Below are 18329 nucleotides of genomic sequence, written 5' to 3' on the forward strand. Positions count from 1 at the left end.
GCTGAAGTGAATCTCTGAAAAAAGGAGCGGTGTTAAGAAAGTTCCTCTTTCTTTTATAGGTTTCACAGTGACTTCTTTTTATAATGAGCTATAAAAATTGGAGACATTCAAGCTTGTTGAAAGCTCCGCACATTTTAAATCAAATAACCAGCTATAGAATGACTCGAATAAAACCCCCTTTTGGGTTTTTCTTTGTAAATTTTAACCAACGTGCTTTTCACCTTTGTTATTGATTTCAGACTTCCCTGGAAAGTCCAAAGAAAGTAATTTTTAAAATCAATATTTATAAATATTGGCAAATTCAGATTTTTTTACTATAACTATTTGTAGTGCAGGACCTAAAATAAGAGTTGTGTTTAAAAAGAAGCGGGGGAGGGGGCGTCAATAAAATTTTCTAGGTTGGCCAATTTTTTTTAATTTTTTTTTTTTTTTAACAATGCCGTGGTCGTGACTGACGTCACCACGTGACCTGTTTTAAGCCAATCAGGCACTCGTAGAGACGTGTAATCGGTCGCCAGATTATGGTTCGACAGGAGCGGAGTGAGGTGGCAGGGACTGGCAGCAGTTGACTCCGGTATAATAAGAGCTGGTTGTTTAGCTGTGTCATTTTTTGGCCTGGACACGATCCTTCAAGAAGGTGTGATTGTCACTGACAAGGTAACAGCTTTCGCTCAGCTACTTTCTACTCCAGCGTTAGCCAGCTTTTCTCCGTAGCCTTTAACTGGCAAGTGTCCGCACCAATGCGAGGCTACAGCAGTTAGCTGTAGTGTTAGTCTTCAGGGTAGCGGATGTGAGATGATGTGAGGGCTGTCTGCCAAAACTGCAGCCAAGTGCTAGCTCGGCAGAGCAAGAACAAGTATGGTCTTTATTGAAATTGTTTTGCCCAATTTTTTTTGCTTGAAAACAGCATATCTGAAGTGATGTACTTTACTTTTTCAGTTATAAAAGCAAGCTAGCTTATCCTTGCATCATCCGCAGAGAGGGAGCATCCTCCTGTTTTATTCCTTATCGTGAAGGTTTTCGTGCTGTATTTATTTCTTCTCTCCCGGAAGTTCTTTCTTTATTTACCCAGAGTGAGATAGCTAAAGTTGTTGTCAGACTTGCCTGGCTGGCTGGTTCAGGAGTGGGTGTGGTGGCTGCTACAGGAGCTTCATTCATAGGATAAGTGATGCTAACCCCTGAGTTCGTCTGACAGCAGCTGTGTCTGAAGCAGCACCCAACCCCCCTTGGTTGCCACTCTAACAGCTGCCATCAGGTCCAGCTTCTTCATCCCACAAGCCTGGACAGCTCAACTAATTGCACGGCAAGGTAGCTTCATATAATACAACAGACCCGTGGATTAATCTGGCTAAATTCTGGACATCTGTCTCTAAAAGTGGGAGGATAGCCTGCTGTGATGAAGCTGTTAGATTTCTTGATTTCTCTAAGCGCTGCCCCTCCTTAGGTTACCAGAAGCTCAAATATAAACCACCATAAAATGTTATCAGTGACGCGGAGGTAGAGGCGATAAGATCCACGTAATCAAGGCTCATTACTGCTCATTACAACTTTACTTGGTTGGTGGGTGACTTGGTAAATGTACAATTTTTAGGCTTTTTAATGCATTTCTTTTTTTATACACCATAGTGTGCTGCATCTTATTATACTGAACTTTAGGCTATGAACCAAAAAAAAAAACCAGTCGCCTAAATATTCATGATTGTGTATATTTGTGGTGAGGCAAAGTTGTTTGAGTACGCCCAACAACTTCTTGGGATGTTTAAAACAGGAATGACAAGGCCATCAGTGCAGGCTGTTGTGATAATCCGTCACGTGTTTACTGTAAGATTGAGAAAGGAGTTTGACTGTTTAGTATTTGGTTTATATATATTTTTGGTTTTCTAATAACTTGGTTCTCTGCTTTTGTGTTTAGCTGCACTTAATCTGCAAATAAGTCTTTTTAGATGTGTACATACAGAATTTGACACTCATCATGGGCATGAAGGTCATGGTGTCATGGGCTTTTAACGGTTTATTTGAACTGCTCTTTTTCCACAGTGGAATTGTTGCACAGTATACATCTTTATTGACTTTATTGACATACACCCCTACCAATATTTGGTTAAATGTCCCTTTGCGAGTTTTACCTAAACAATGGACTTTTGGTATCCATCAAAATGCACCTGTGCATTGTTTTAATTTTTAACTTAACTGGGAATAGAGTCCAAACTTATCAGTTTTCGTCCTTCCCCAAAGGTCCTGCTCTATCCAGCGCTGCCATGTCTGCGAAGGCCATCTCAGAGCAGACAGGGAAAGAGCTGTTGTATAAGAACATCTGCACCTCCGCGGCCGTGCAGAACCGTTTCCGTTATGCTAGTGTAACAGCTGAGACCGACTGGGCCCGCCTCACACAGGACCATTCATGGCTGCTGACAGAGGTAAGACTGTTTGTTTGTCCAGCTCGTGAAGCCTGATTACAACCTTCAAAAGTTAATTTACCTACATGTGCTGTACTATAACAATCAGAGTGATTTGCATAGACTGTATAAAAGATGCACACAGCTTTCAGGTGAAGCCATTTTGCACTGCCTTTAATGGTCACCAGGGACACATTAAAAACAATGCAGGTTTTAGACATTTTGCTATCACAGATTACAAAAGATTTAAAGTCCTAACCCTAGTCCTCAGTGTTTCAAAACAGGACTTCCACCCCAACCAGTGGGTTATGTCACATCAATCTTTTATAGTATCTGTGGTGACAGACTGGACAGATCTGAAATGTCTCTGAACCTTTGTTGTGCCCATGTGTCAGTGCAACAACATGTCTGGCTCATGTGTTTCCTGTTTCGGCAGTTGATTGGCTCTCTCACAGCAGGGCTGGGAAACCCCACCCATCTTTATTGTTTCTACCATAGTCATACCAGGCTATCATACCAAAAAAAGACCACGTGTGTCCTGTTTCTTCTATTTGCTCATCCCAAAAGAGGCTGGTGGTGAAGCCAGATCAACTGATAAAGCGGCGCGGGAAGCTCGGCCTAGTGGGCATCAACATGGACTTGCAGGGCGTCCGGGAGTGGCTCAAAGACCACCTAATGAAGGAGACAACTGTGAGTTAACTGTACTCTCTCTTAGTGAGCATAAAACACAGCCATGACTGTCTTTGTGGCAATAAAGCATATTCAGAAACTCCACATGCTGCAGTAGTTAGAAATACGAGAAACGCATTGCATCATTTTCTGAGGAGGAATTTCATTCGAATGCAGTGACTGTTGCCAAGTAGAACATGACTGACGTGCTGTTCATGTTTAAAACGTCATCAACCAGAACCATGTGTGAGGATGTATTTGCTTGACAAATACAGGGCTGTCGTTGAGCAAAAGTTAGTTCAACATTTTTGTGAGATGATCAAGCATCTTTTTTTTTCTGCTCTGTGTGTCTAAATAAACTTGCTGCATTGTCCTCATACAGTAAAGTTACTCTGAACCTAGATTAACTGGTTATTTATCTGTCTTGAACAGCAAGAGCTGGCAAGTCTATAAATAAATCAACTTTTAAAAAAGTAATCCCCCCAGAAACTGTAGTATTAATACTATATTTGGTCTCTTAAACACCACAAAGGATCCTCATTTTGATATGAGAAGCACGTGGAGGATTTTGCCTCAGTTGCCCTACTGCTGCCTGTTTTTATTTGATATTATTTGCCCTTCTGTGTACTCTACTCTTAATAAGCTATTTGAATGTGAAATGGATGAACAAGAACTTTAAAGGTAGTTTGTAACAATGACAAGACCTAGTAAATGACAGGTCAATTTACATTTTTATGTTATTCTTAAAGTTTCACTTTCACTTTAATATATAATACATGTAGTTTTCCTCTGTGTGGTGTGTAGTGGTTTGTGACCAGGTGTTTTTCTTGAATAGGTGGGAAAGGCAAAGGGTGTGCTGAAGAACTTCCTCATTGAGCCATTTGTCCCACACACGCAGGTAATGTATGCCAGTATCTTGTCTTTCATCTTGAGATTTTTAAAGATTTTGATTCAAAATTCACAATGCACTTCTAACACTCTCTAAGCTCCTCAGAGCTTGGAGAAGTTTTGTCGAACAGTTCAATTTGTGTCATCAGTGGTTATTTCTCCTGTTGTAACTTGAATTTGCTCAATGGTCTACGGTTTCTATGGTCTCAACTTCACAGCTAATCCATTCTTGTCATGTCTTGTCAGCAGGACAGATCCTGTATTTACATAAATGTTTTATTTTAATTAAGATTTAGTATCATTCTGAATTTCCCTGTTCAAACCAGGTTGTCACAACAATATATAGTTAAGCTCAAAAGTAATTTACTAAACACAGACACTCATACACAGCCTATCAGTCCATCCGTGATTGCTTCATTTTTACAAGAGGAGCTTGTTGTGATCAGCATGTTGATTTATACGGTTATTTTTAGTTTAAAGTATTGCGTAATGGTAACTTTTAGTGTCCCTTTACACTTTTGTAGCGGTAGCCTTAAACTTCTATCATAGGGTATAATTCACACGTGTACTTTGCACCTTGTATTAAGAGCCAATGTGATATTTCCTGCAGCTGCCCTCAAAGAATTCTGAACAGAATGAAAGTATTGCATCACAGGGCCTCTGATGTGAGAAGAATTTGTGAAGATGAGCTTCCTTTACTTTAAATGAAGCACACTGCTGCATCCTGTCGGACTGAAAGAGGAAAAGGGGAATCAAATTCTTATACAAATCAGCTGATGAGCTGCTGCTGACGACGTTGGCAGGTCATCAGCTGGGGTCATGTCTGACTCGGATTATCCTCCCCCCAGATGAATAATTAAATTACCTTGTGGCCTTTTAAAAAAAAAATTGGTCTGTAGGAAAACCCTCCATACCTACTTTAGAGAGTATTTTTTTTGATTTTCCTTGGTGTGCTGGGCTTCTTTAAATATATAGTAATAATTGATAAAACCCCAAGTCTGATAAAACTTTAGTGCAGTGGAAAGTCAAGTTGTTGTTGTTGGTAATAAATAATAAACCAAACTACAAGAATTAGTTCCTCAAAGTCGGCCATTCTCATCAAATCCTCTTAGAAAAATGAAACGGAGTAGAATGACTTAACCAGGATCAGTACTTCCTGGTTGACCCAGTCGATCTAGGACCTTATAAGTGAGAACAAGCTCCAGGTTATGTGCGTTCTGTCTGTAGGTCAGTGTGCATTTGATTAGTTTGTTGATTTTCTTAATAATTTCTCGCAGAGAACTGAATGTTGAAACCGCTTGTTGGCCTTATGTAAATATTGCGCAGCATTTCCAAACAAAATCAGTAAAGACGTATTTGCGTGTCCTTGCATGTGGCTGAACTCCCTGTTTACTCACTCAGGAGGAAGAGTTTTATGTATGCATCTATGCCACACGTGAGGGCGACCACGTGCTTTTCCACCACGAGGGAGGAGTGGAGGTGGGTGATGTGGACGCCAAGGCCCAGAAGCTGATGGTTCCAGTGGATGGCAAGCTCACGGAGGACCTAGTCAAAGAGCAGCTGCTCACACAAGTTCCCGACAACAAGAAAGAGTATGGAAACCTTTTTCTAAAATTGTCTTTATTATTTAAAGATATCTACATTTCATTATTTAAATATAAAACAAATGGTGACATTTGAATCTGAGTCATTTTGTGCTTTGAACCTAATTGGATCGCTTAGTAGTTCACAGTAGTAGTAGTTAGTGATCAGGCACTCTGTTAAAACACAGTAGAGAGACATTTGAGCAGAGATGTGATTAGTCAGATATTGAATGAAATATAGAAAATAATATAGGAATAACTGTGTAAAATCGCAGTATATTTAGTTTCGCACCGTCTTGTTGCTTTTTATTTTCTTTCTTAACCAAAGAGGGTCTCTGTATTCACAAAATCTTTTATCCTTTGCTGTTTTGACCTTGACTAATGTTTAGCTTCTTTTATGTAAACTTAGCAGTGTGCTAAGTAAATACTCTTATCTCTTTTAAACAATACAAACTAGAAAGAAACATAAAAGATACGCTTTCAGTATTCAGCGTGGCTGTTTAGCAATACTCTACCATTTTGTTATTGCCTAGTGAGACACAAAAGTTCTCTTATGTGCTGATGAAGTCTAATTTTGTTTCCCTCCTCAGTGTTTTGGCCAGTTTTATAGTCGGCCTCTTCAACTTGTATGAGGACCTCTACTTTACCTACCTTGAAATCAACCCTCTCGGTAAAGCTCTTTTGTTTTGCTCATTATGTATTGCAGAAACAAAAATGCTGATAAAATAAAAAAAATCTAGATTGCTACCATGCTATGTTAGTAATTCATTGGTGGAAAACGTACAAATGAACTCAAAATTTCTGCCTTTTCACAGTCGTCACTCAAGATGGAGTATATGTCCTTGACATGGCAGCCAAGATTGATGCCACAGCGGATTATATCTGCAAGGCTAAATGGGGGGACCTTGAGTTTCCTCCACCCTTTGGCAGAGAGGCGTACCCTGAGGTGAAATTTGAAGAGCTGTAATTGTACAAGCTGTTTGTTTATAGTTCTCTGGATCCTTTAATTTTCACTGATTTGATTTAAAATGTGACTTTAACTTAGATCTACTGACACGTACAATGATGAGTCAGTCCATTTCTTCATCCTTGTGCACTTATTTACCACTCTGTCTTGTTACTCGCAGGAGGCCTACATAGCTGATCTGGATGCAAAGAGTGGTGCAAGTCTGAAGCTGACCCTGCTGAACCCCCGAGGCAGGATCTGGACCATGGTGGCTGGAGGAGGTGCTTCTGTTGTCTACAGGTAGTCCATCACATACAGCATAAATTTGAACTCTATACCACTTTTTTGCCTTTATGGGTTGAAATTTCAAAGCTTGTTAGACTGAAGTTTTGCTTTCTACGAAACCCCAGCTTGACTTTTCTGTTGCCAGCTTAATATTTTTTTAAGGTTAATTACAGCTGATAGAATCGCATCATTTCTCTTCTTCAGCGACACCATCTGCGATCTGGGTGGGGTGGACGAGCTGGCTAATTATGGCGAGTACTCAGGCGCACCCAGTGAACAGCAGACCTACGACTACGCAAAAACCATCTTGTCTCTCATGACACGTGAAAAACATCCTCTAGGTGGGTGAAGCCTGGACTTGATTACATTAGAGCTTATTTTCCTGAACGGGGTGAAAAGCTGGTGGGAGGAGGAGGCTACAACTGTCAGATAAAGTCTGCGTTTGTTTGCTGTGTCCTTGAAGTGTAGAAATACTTGGTGGATCCTTCCTCTGCTGTGTGAGCTAATTGTGCTGCTTCAGTGTGACACACTGTTCACTATGTGGGGAGTTGCCAGCAATAGACTTCATGTATGTTACTCGGGTGTTGAATTTCAGTCACGAGCATTTCGTAACACGTTTCCTTATCCAACAGGGAAAGTGCTGATCATTGGAGGAAGCATTGCAAACTTCACCAACGTAGCAGCCACATTCAAGGTGAAACGCACTGAGATTTACCTGAAAATCTTCTGCACAGTAATAAAGAATCACTGTAATGTTTAAAGAGAAAAAACAGCTTATACACAATATTTAATTTCTTAAACTTTGAAAGCATGATGTCACTGTATTTTCAGCAAATCCTGAATTAGCAGAGATGCGTGTTATGTTTAATATCAAAACATTTATACCCATAGCTGCTCATACATGCAATACACCAACTAGATTGGTTCCTAATTTATGTCCAGAAAACATGTTAAGGCAGTGTCTGTGAAGGTTCTCAGTCATCCAGGTCATCGTAGTCAAAGGAGTTTGCAAGGAAAGCGTCTGGACTTCTTTAAGTTGCTTGAAGACGTTTCACCTCTCATCCGAGAAGCTTCTTCAGTTCTAAGGTCAAATGGCCGAGAGTCCCAGATTTAAACCAAGTGGGAGTATCCCCCCCAAAGAGGGACAAAGGACCCTCTGGTGATCCTCTAATCACATGAGCCAAGGTGTGAAAGTGGGTGTGGGACCTAATCAGCAAGGGTTTCGGGTGTGCCCTCTTTGGGGGGATACTCCCACTTGGTTTAAATCTGGGACTCTCGGCCATTTGACCTTAGAACTGAAGAAGCTTCTCGGATGAGAGGTGAAACGTCTTCAAGCAACTTAAAGAAGTCCAGACGCTTTCCTTGCAAACTCCTTTGACTATGTTAAGGCAGTGTTAGCCTAACCTGCCTTAACATGTTTTCTCAGATTACTTCAAAATCTGAAGGCAGGTCAGAGTAGAGAGCCATACTAAGGCTTTGAATTATTAAATGGTCTCAATAAAACTTCACTCTTACTGGTTGATATACTTGTACTTTTTGTGCATAACAAAGCTGATCTGCTTGTCCTTCCTCAGGGCATTGTCAGGGCCATTAAAGATTACCAAGGCCCTCTGAAGGAACACGAGGTCACCATTTTTGTTCGACGTGGTGGTCCAAACTACCAAGAGGGACTCAGGGTGATGGGGGAAGTAGGTGAGTAAGACTGGACTAATACGCGGGCCTAACTCGTGAAATAAATGACTTAAAGTATACATCCAAGTCGAGTCCTTGGATCTAGACTAAGTAGTGTTTTCTTCTATGCAGGGAAGACCACAGGGATCCCCATTCATGTGTTTGGAACTGAAACCCATATGACTGCCATTGTTGGGATGGCACTGGGCCACCGACCAATCCCTAACCAGCCCCCGATGGACGCCCATACAGCCAACTTTCTCCTCAATGCTAGCAACAGTGCAGTGGTATAATTATTCACTAATTCTTGGGTCAATATTGGATGGTGTGTCAGTCAGTGCCCACTCTCTTAAACAAATTAGATATTAGATGATGTTTTGTTATAAGTTAAAGAGAAAGCTAAACAGTAAGTGGTTCACACAAGTACATTTCAGTGTTTGAGAAAGGAGAAGAAAAGGGTTATTGCTCAAAATGACATGTATTTATACTGTAGGTGTCTCCATAATGCAGGGTCATGACTAGCAAAAGGGTGTAACCTAAATCGGATTTATTTACTTTTTATACAATTGAGTGTGACGTGTTTAAACACAGTTTAAGCTCATTTAGCGCCTCTATAGTTTCATAGTGTGCGTGTGTCTTTGTTAGCTGTATGAACTAATGACGTCGTTGGGGGTGAAGTCACTGTTTCTAACTATGCTGTGCATGCTCTTTGGTAACCTCTGTCAGCCTGTCACGTAAATATTTCCCTTTTCTTTGCCAGACTCCAGCTACAACAAGGACGGCTTCATTCTCCGAGCCCAAGTCGCCCACTGATACCTGCCCGGCCAAGAAGTCTAAAGCAGGGCTTCCAACAGGTAACGAACACAGTCATTCATGCTGAGCTGCTTCTTATCAGCAAGATCCCATATTTACTCATGCACCTCTGCTTTTTTTTATTTTTCCTCTCATCCTGGCTTCTCCTTTCCTGCTGAAATACCATCACCAATATTCTGCAATGTATCTTCCTTCTCTTTTCCTCCTTTTCTTATTTCACACAAACTTACATCCGCCCTTTTCATGCTTGTTTCTCTAAGACTCGCTCCATTCTATACTGTGGCCTCTGAAGAATGTGGTCACAGGCGATTGGAAAGGTAAGTGATAGGTGTGCCATGGCCTCACTGCTCTGGGCTTCCTACACATTCATCACTGGTTTGAACTTTTTCCCCCTTGTTTACTGCTCACCTTTCTAATCTTGGTGTATATGAAGTACATATGTTCACATCACATCAGGGCATCATATTCTTATGAATGCTGCGTACTTTTTTTTAATATGCTTTTTTAACTTTTTATAATGAATAAGTATGGTTTGTAATAAACTATATAAATTAAGTTTAAGCATATTATTGTTTTTTTCTAAGGCCTCTTCTCTTCACACTGGATTTTGTGTTCTTTAGGATTAGTAGTGTTAAAGTCAAAAGCAGCCATGCAAACATGAAGTTTTGATTACTTAACTAAACTGTTCATATTGCCTTTTACAGCAGTACAGTAAAGGCATGCTCCATAGCAGCTGAGCACTGCATGGTCTCTTCCTCTGCTGTGCTTCTAATGCAGTGTTTTCAATGACGACACATGGTTGCAAAAATGCAGTGAAGTGTGTTGAGTGAATAACTTGCAGCAAAGTCAGACTCAATTTTTGTTCTCTTCTTGTGTTTGTACCTGTTTTTTGTTGTATTTTGTGTTTCCGTCCTGTGGGTGTGACAGAAGCTCAAGCCTCTTCAGGCTGCAGCGGAGGTATGGAAGGGTGTGAAAAACCTGTTTTCCTGCCCTCTCCGTCCTTTGTCCCTCTGCTTTCCCCTCTAATGTTTATCTTCTTCTTTACACTCTTATGGCTTACTCGTTTGACACTGCCTTGTAATCATTATTTTAAAAAACGTATAGCAAAAATCTTGAGCTATAACTATTAGTAGAAATTCTTCAGTTCAAGACGCAGGCGCAAGAATCAGTTCTGTATTTAAAATATTCTGCACATCTCAGATGTAATGACAGAAGGCAGAGAGAAAGAGGGGCTTGGAAGGACTGGAATAAGTTTGTGAGAATGTATTTTTACTAAACAGTACGAGTTTTAAAGCACATGCACTAACGTGATCTCTGCTGTAAAGAATTTGTTTTTCAAATTTTTCAGATGCTCTGAACCTTTCTTTGTAATGTAATCATTACAAAAAATTTTATCTTTATCGGCAGTGAAGGATCTGTCAGACAGTTTGTCTTATATTTCCATGTGGCAACATACCACAGATAGCACTCTGTAGTCTTTTGCCAAATACCTCACTTTAAAAATGATGGCCATATACTGCCAGCAATGGAGGAAGTGAAGTTGCTGGTTTTCTTATCCAGGGTAAAAAATGGCAGCTGCACATGGTGTCCATATTCTCATATTCTTTTCATACAAATGTCTTAGTTTTTAATGATGTTACATTGCAAATTAATGTTTTTAACACTGTGGCTTGGAAAGAGCGGACAAAATAAATTGTGCAGATCCTGTGTGGGGTGGTATTTTTCTCTTCCTGGTCCATCTGTCCTCAGTGAATCCTGTCTTTATTCTAATTCTTACCATCCCCATTCCTGCTGTTTCCCTGAGCCAGAATTCCCTCTTCATCTGTGAATAGGTTTTAGTTCAGTTTCCACTTCTGACTTGTCTCTGTGTATTTTTTTTTTTTTTTTCTCCTGTCAGCTAAAGCAACCACTCTCTTCAGAAAAAACACCAAGACCATTGTTTGGGGCATGCAGACACGCGCCGTGCAAGGCATGCTGGACTTTGACTACGTATGCTCCCGGGAAGCACCCTCTGTGGCAGCCATGGTCTACCCCTTCACGTAGGTTGCGCTATTTCCCATGTTTCCCTCTGGATTAAATTAGAAGAGTGTGACTGTAGAATACTGAAGAAATTGTCCTAAATAGAGTTAACTTCACAAATCAAATGATTTTTTTTTTCTCTCTCTCTGCTCGAAATCTCTAAATCTACTCTTGCTGGTGTTTAGTTGTTTCTGTTTTTATCTTTGTCATATTTGTAAAATACTGAGCCTTTTTCTAAAAGCATATTATCAGTTTAGGCAGATTGTAAGTCGTGTACATATACAATAAAGGCTTATAACCTTCCACGTTTCCAAGTGGCAAATTCCTGTAGAACATCTTAAGCTGCTTAAGTCTGCCCAATGTTCCTCTGTATCTGTAAGCCACTTTGCAACCCACTTTCAGCCCAGCTCTTCCTTCTGATCTGTCTGAGTTCGTCAGTGTTGTCCGTTGCCATTGTCTGATCTGTGCTGTATGGGCATTGCCTTTCCTCACCTTTAGGGGTGTCCATATAGTAAGTGATTCACAGTGATGCAGCAACCAAAAACCAGACTTATCATTTGAGCTGAATTTGAGTTAAACTTCTGTTTTCAATAGGAGGCCCAAACACAAATGATAAACCTTTGACAGGGTTTAAGGAACTGACAGGAATTAATTTTGCAGTTGCAAAGTATTCATTAGTTGTACTGAATGGAGTTACTGCTGTGTTTCGAAAAAAGTTCTTCATACTTTGCTGATATGTTTCTTTTTGTTGCTCAGTGGAGATCACAAGCAGAAGTTTTACTGGGGCCACAAAGAGATCCTGCTGCCGGTCTATAAGAACATGGCCGATGCCATGAAGAAGCACCCCGAGGTAGACGTCCTGATCAGCTTTGCTTCGCTACGCTCTGCCTTTGACAGCACAGTGGAAGCCATGCAGTACCCACAGGTATGAAGATTGACTGTACAGTGTGTTGAGCTTCCTCTTAACTTTTTCAGAGTGAACCCATTTTATTTAATTGTGTTTTCAGATTCACACCATCGCCATCATAGCCGAGGGCATCCCTGAAGCTCTGACTAGGAAGATGATAAAGATGGCTGACGAGAAAGGAGTCACCATCATTGGCCCTGCCACGGTACAGAGCTTCATCCCCCTGAACATCTTTGTTGAAAACATTTACACTCATTATTAACACGGCTATAAATTTATAGACTGTGATGATGACTACAGTGTAGTGTGGTATTTAATAGCCTAGCTAAAAGGGCTATTAAATGTTTCAGGTAAACATGGTGGAATTAAATGCTGATTATTCTTGTCAATTAGGTTGGTGGCATCAAGCCGGGGTGTTTTAAGATTGGCAACACAGGCGGCATGTTGGACAACATCCTGGCTTCTAAACTTTACCGTCCCGGAAGTGTGGCGTATGTGTCGCGCTCTGGGGGCATGTCCAACGAGCTGAACAACATTATCTCACGCACTACAGACGGCGTCTATGAAGGGGTGGCCATCGGAGGAGACAGGTACAAAAACTTAGTTGCAGATCATTTACTTGAGAGAATTTTTTCATTTAAAAAACAATACATAAATAAATGCTTGACAAAAAAAAGATTCTAGTTCCAGAAATGAGTGCTTACGTTTCTCTCTGTCCAGATATCCAGGCTCGACCTTCATGGACCACGTCCTACGTTATCAGGACACTCCAGGAATTAAGATGATTGTTGTACTGGGAGAGGTGGGAAGCATTTAATATCTAAATTATTTGGTCTGTGCTACTTGTAGAATCCGGTTTTAAATATGTCCTTTACTTTGACACAGATTGGTGGAACAGAGGAGTACAAGATCTGCCAGGGCATCAAGGAAGGCAGGATAACAAAACCTGTGGTCTGCTGGTGCATTGGAACCTGCGCCACCATGTTTGCCTCAGAGGTCAGTTGGCTCTGTGGAAATGCTGGCTTTGGATTTTATTGCTGTTCTTACCTGGAAGTTCAATTTTTCCAGTAATATGTTTTACTGCCATCTTCAGGTTCAGTTTGGCCATGCAGGAGCTTGTGCCAACCAGGCTTCCGAGACAGCTGTGGCCAAGAACCAGGCTCTGAGGGATGCTGGAGCTTATGTACCGAAGAGCTTTGATGAGCTGGGTGACGTCATCAAGTGAGAAATACTTTTCATGCTAATTTCCCAAAGTTTGGAACTGCCAGGCTTGTGGGTTCCTCACTGTTATTGTGTTTGTGGTGAAACAGGACTGTGTATGATGAATTGGTGGCCAATGGTACCATCGTTCCTGCCCAGGAGGTTCCTCCCCCAACAGTACCTATGGATTATTCCTGGGCCCGAGTGAGAACTTTATAATAGTCCTTTTGTAAACTTACAGCTAATAATGTAAATCATGTATAGCAATACATTTTTATTATAAGCGAACAGTAGAAGCAAAGAAATACTGGATATAATGGTTATTTGTGTAATTTTGGGGCTTTTTCCAGGAGTTGGGCCTGATTCGTAAGCCAGCCTCATTCATGACAAGCATCTGTGATGAGCGAGGCCAGGAGCTGATCTATGCTGGCATGTCCATCACTGAGGTCTTCAGAGAAGAGATTGGTATAGGAGGAGTGCTAGGATTGCTCTGGTTCCAGCGCAGGTCAGTATGATGTTGAGAACACTGTTAGTTTTTAAGAATGTTGGATCAATTTCACACTTTTTTTTTTTTTTTTTTTTTTTTTTTTTTTTTTTTTGTTGTTGTTGTTTTGTTTTTGGTTTTTTTTCTGTTTAGGTTACCACGCTACGCCTGCCAGTTCATTGAAATGTGCCTGATGGTGACTGCTGATCATGGGCCTGCAGTCTCCGGCGCTCACAACACAATTGTCTGTGCTCGTGCGGGCAAAGACCTTATCTCAAGCCTCACATCCGGCCTGCTCACCATCGTCAGTACTGCTCACATATTGATCAGTCATTGATCATGTCATCTTTTGTTTTTTTTTGTTTTTTCCCCCAAACCTATCTTGTATTTTATGAGCTGCTCAGCTAACAGCATGATTTCTGACAAACTGGCCATAATGTTTCGGAATTGAAACGCAATTTATTCCTAAAATTCAGGGGGACCGTTTCGGAGGTGCTCTGGATGCGGCTGCAAAGCAGTTCAGCAAGGCATTTGACAGCGGCATGATCCCCATGGAGTTTGTCAACAAGATGAAGAAGGATGGCAAGCTGATTATGGGTATTGGCCACAGGGTCAAATCGGTAAGCAACACTCGACTTTATACAGTAAACAGTGCTCTAATCTGTAAATGATGCCTCTTATTTATCAGTGTTTTGACTCGTATTCATTAACTGCTTCTTCTGAGTTTGATTAAGATGGACACGCAGCCATTGTTTTAAATGGAGTTTGATTCGGTTTCAGATCAACAACCCAGACATGCGAGTGCAGATTCTGAAGGACTTTGTGAAGCAGAATTTCCCTTCCACCCAGCTGCTTGACTACGCCCTCGATGTAGAAAAGATCACCACCTCTAAGGTATTTTACACAGAGTGAAGTAGACGATGGAAACTTGTGTGTACAAGCAAAACAGTGAAATGATGAAATGAAATGGCAACAGAAAGCTGCTACATCTAAACAACCTGATGACTGCATTGACATTCAGGATTCAGAGATTGGGCTTTGCTGTCAAATAATTTGGTTAAACACTTTGAACAGAAGATTTTTATTTATTTTTACAGCAGGCAAGCAATTATTCTCAGTTTTTACAGGTGACCACACCTGCAGATTCTATGATTGACAGTGGAATGTAACCGGAACAAAGACCTGGATTTTATAGTCCTATAAATAATATTAAACATTAATCAGGCTTTTTAATCTCATTTAACACATTTTGTTCTAATTTGTGCTGTTATTCAGGGACGTGTGTCAGAACCCACACCCAATGAAAACTTGTTACATTTTTTTTAATTCAATTTAACCAGGAAATTCAACTGTTGAGCTTTTAGACTCTGCCAAGATGGAGAGAAATAACATTTTTTTGATAGTGGGTGAAGCTGCAGCTACCAGAGAAAACCTGTGATATACAAACGCCATAGCAGAAGGTCCTGAACATTCTTTGTGAGGCAACAGCGATAACCTCTGAGCCACTATTAGATCCAATAAAAAGATTGATAAGATCTAGAATAGGCTGCGTGCTCTCTGCAGCTTTCGACTGTAAGTCCTTTCCTCAATTTCATGTTAAAATAACATTCAAGCATTTTGATTTTGATTTATTTTTTTCCCCAGAAACCCAACCTGATCCTAAATGTAGATGGCTTTATTGGTGTTGCCTTCGTGGACATGCTTAGAACTTGTGGAGGCTTCACACGGTAAGAATATGAGACGGCATCGTGAGGTGTTACTTCAGTAAGCTTTGGTGCGTGTGCTTTGATTGGATGGATCTTATCACCAATATCTCTTAAATATAAATAAATATTTCCCATTGCTGTTTTGTTTTGTTTGTTTGTTTTTTGTTTTAATTACAGCATAACAAAAAAGAGAAATACTGTATAAAGAAACGGAAGCCAATAATAAAAGGGGCAGACAAAATGTGCATGGATATGCACTTTTAATTTCCCTTCCCTTCTTTCTTCCTCTTCCCCTTCATTTCCCTTTTTTTCACCTCCCTTTTCTTATCTCCTTCTCCTCCTCCTTTCCTTCCCTCCCTCCGGCCATCTTTCCCTTCCTTAGATGGAATTATGCAAAAGTGTTATCTGAGCATGTAAACACATGGCCAGGGATGATTCAAGTATTACACTTATTAAATTTGTCAAAATGAATATGCAGTGGGAGAAATAGAACAGTAGGAAAATCAGACAAATAGATGAATAAATAGAGACACCACTACAGGGGCCACCTGTTGTTAGTATTCTTGCTCTTTTAGATTGGCACTCTAAGGTAGTGTAAACTAAATGTAATGAGTAAAAAGTGAAGAATACTACGAAATATTATCGGTGTCAATATTATCACTGGGTGTTACCAGGAAGCCTGTAGTTGTTAACAGAAACCATAATAAACACTTTGATATGCTTACAGCTACATTATTTAGACTTAACCAAAAGTGCATGTTGTTCGATGGCTTGTGGAGAATTCAGATGGCTGAGATGCAATGTCTGCACTGTTGCTGTGTGTCGAGGGGACACTGTCCAGTATTGTTTCTCACATGAATGTTGAACTGTCTCCAGAGACGAGGCTGACGAGTTTGTGGAGATCGGTGCACTAAATGGGATCTTTGTCCTCGGCCGTAGCATGGGCTTCATTGGTGAGTTCCCTTTAAAATGGAGACATGATATTCACTGTGACAACCTTTTAAAACAGAGTCTCTAACCTGAGTTTGTTTTGTTAGGTCATTACCTGGATCAGAAGAGGCTGAAACAGGGTCTGTACCGCCACCCGTGGGATGACATCTCCTACGTGCTCCCTGAACACATGTCCATGTAATTCCCTTGTCACAGAATGGAAATCACTTCCAGATGATGATGTCAGGCGGTATTACACATCTCATGTAACTTGTATCTCCTCTCTAGTTATGATAGCAGCTGCCGAGGGGGGTGGAACTGGGCGGGGTTACTTTGGAAAGTGGGAAGTACTGTTTATCTGAGGGACCTGGGTAGAAGTTTTCAATCTAGTTTTTATGGAGGAAAAAGGGGAAGTATATTTCTAGGCTTAGTTTTTGAGAACTAATTTAAAAGGTCTGAGATGTAACTTGTTTAGTTTTTAACAAAGAGCCACACCAATGCAAATCCTAGCTGCAGGAGCACAAAATCACTTGGTACACAGTCAAAATTGAGAGATGGTTATGCTTAGTGGGTACAGGAGCAAGATTCAAGCAAAATTACAGTCCTTAATCCTGCAATGCATAGTCTGCATAGTAACCTCTGTTAATGGCTGCTAAGCATTTTTTTTAAATACTTAATCTGCCTGGTTTAGACCACAAGAAAAGGGTGCTTAAATGTGCTTTCTGGCTTTCCGAGTACTGCATCTTAGTTTAAACACTAGATCCCTTTTTAAACTCCTTCACCATGATTCACTCCTAACAAACAAAAAGTCAATCTCATAACAAAATTGAACCAAAGTTATTTTAGGGAATTTATTGTTTTGTTTATTTAATTTAAAAAAAAAAAAAAAAAAAGCAAGATGCAGTGGTAGATGGTACAAATGTCATGAAAAGGATACATCATTATGGAAATTAGAGGAATTAGACACGAGTTAGGAGTCTCTCCACCATTTGCCTTTCATGAAACCAGCCCGGGTTATAGTTGAGTTCATCAGTTTGTTAGTATTCTAAGAACTATAGAAAAAAGGAAGTTGTAGATGCATCAAGAAGAAGCGAACAAATGCTTCATGAATGAGCCCTGTGAGTCTGGAAAGCATCTTTTGGTGAGGGACCATGAAAGCCGTTTGCTTTACTTTGGAAACTTACAGCACATAATCCAGATGTTCTCCAACTTCCAGTATAAACTCACAACACTCTGTAACAGCCCACTGTAATGTCTGCTGTGCTTAATCTGTTTTTATTTAAATGTGAAAAAAGCTTTTTTTTGTTTTGTAATATGCTGTCATAAAGTAGTAAAATAAAGAACTTATTGTTTTTCTCTTATTTTGTCGTCTTTGAAGTTTTTATCTGCATCATGAGTCTGTAAGTTTACTTTCCTCTTGAATGGAAAATCATTATACTTAATTCTGAATATTTATCTCTAACATGGACAGTAATTACATTTAAATACATAGCAAAAAACTAAACACCCGCCTTTACCAGCATCACTGTCCATCGGCTGTATCCTGAGCTGCTGATGAGGAATTGTTTGCTATTCTGGACTTTAAAACTTCATTCTTCAGGTCATACCACAGTATATCAATAATGGATGTAAATGTGTATTCACATGTAGATATATAGAGAAAGATGGATATATTGGGATGTCATTCAGACTGCAGAAGTGTAGTCGAATGGTAACGAGAGGGCAGCATTACAGACATTGAGGATGGCTACAAGTACCTGGGAATCCCACAGGCAACTGGAAATCATGAATCTCCAAATACCTGTAAAGAGGAGGAGTCAGCTCCTTTGGCC

The 18329-nt window shown here is 40.3% G+C and overlaps 1 protein-coding gene across 6 annotated transcripts; it reads left to right on the forward strand.

The window, feature by feature from the left end:
• Positions 1-511: 511 nt before the first annotated feature.
• aclyb (ATP citrate lyase b) lies at positions 512-17858 on the forward strand. Of its 6 annotated transcripts, none has more exons than XM_063482993.1 (30): positions 512-657; positions 2236-2417; positions 2964-3086; positions 3901-3963; positions 5355-5545; positions 6127-6206; positions 6352-6482; positions 6664-6782; positions 6972-7108; positions 7400-7461; positions 8342-8459; positions 8571-8725; positions 9199-9292; positions 9512-9568; positions 10179-10208; positions 11149-11290; positions 12027-12195; positions 12278-12382; positions 12571-12767; positions 12898-12979; positions 13063-13173; positions 13271-13398; positions 13488-13581; positions 13728-13882; positions 14015-14165; positions 14338-14481; positions 14642-14755; positions 15506-15588; positions 16444-16520; positions 16605-17858. In XM_063482993.1, exons 2-30 carry the CDS (start codon positions 2259-2261, stop codon positions 16697-16699), a joined length of 3366 nt encoding a protein of 1121 aa, XP_063339063.1. In that variant the 5' UTR covers positions 512-657; positions 2236-2258; the 3' UTR covers positions 16700-17858. The 6 variants fall into 6 exon arrangements, with proteins under 6 accessions (XP_063339063.1, XP_063339064.1, XP_063339061.1 ...); XM_063482994.1 differs by having other exon boundaries at positions 10182-10208; XM_063482991.1 differs by having other exon boundaries at positions 9512-9567; positions 10169-10208.
• The last annotated feature ends 471 nt before the right edge of the window (positions 17859-18329 follow it).

The sequence above is a fragment of the Pelmatolapia mariae genome, linkage group LG8, assembly GCF_036321145.2.
Source record: "Pelmatolapia mariae isolate MD_Pm_ZW linkage group LG8, Pm_UMD_F_2, whole genome shotgun sequence".
NCBI classification, from domain to species: Eukaryota; Metazoa; Chordata; class Actinopteri; order Cichliformes; family Cichlidae; genus Pelmatolapia; species Pelmatolapia mariae.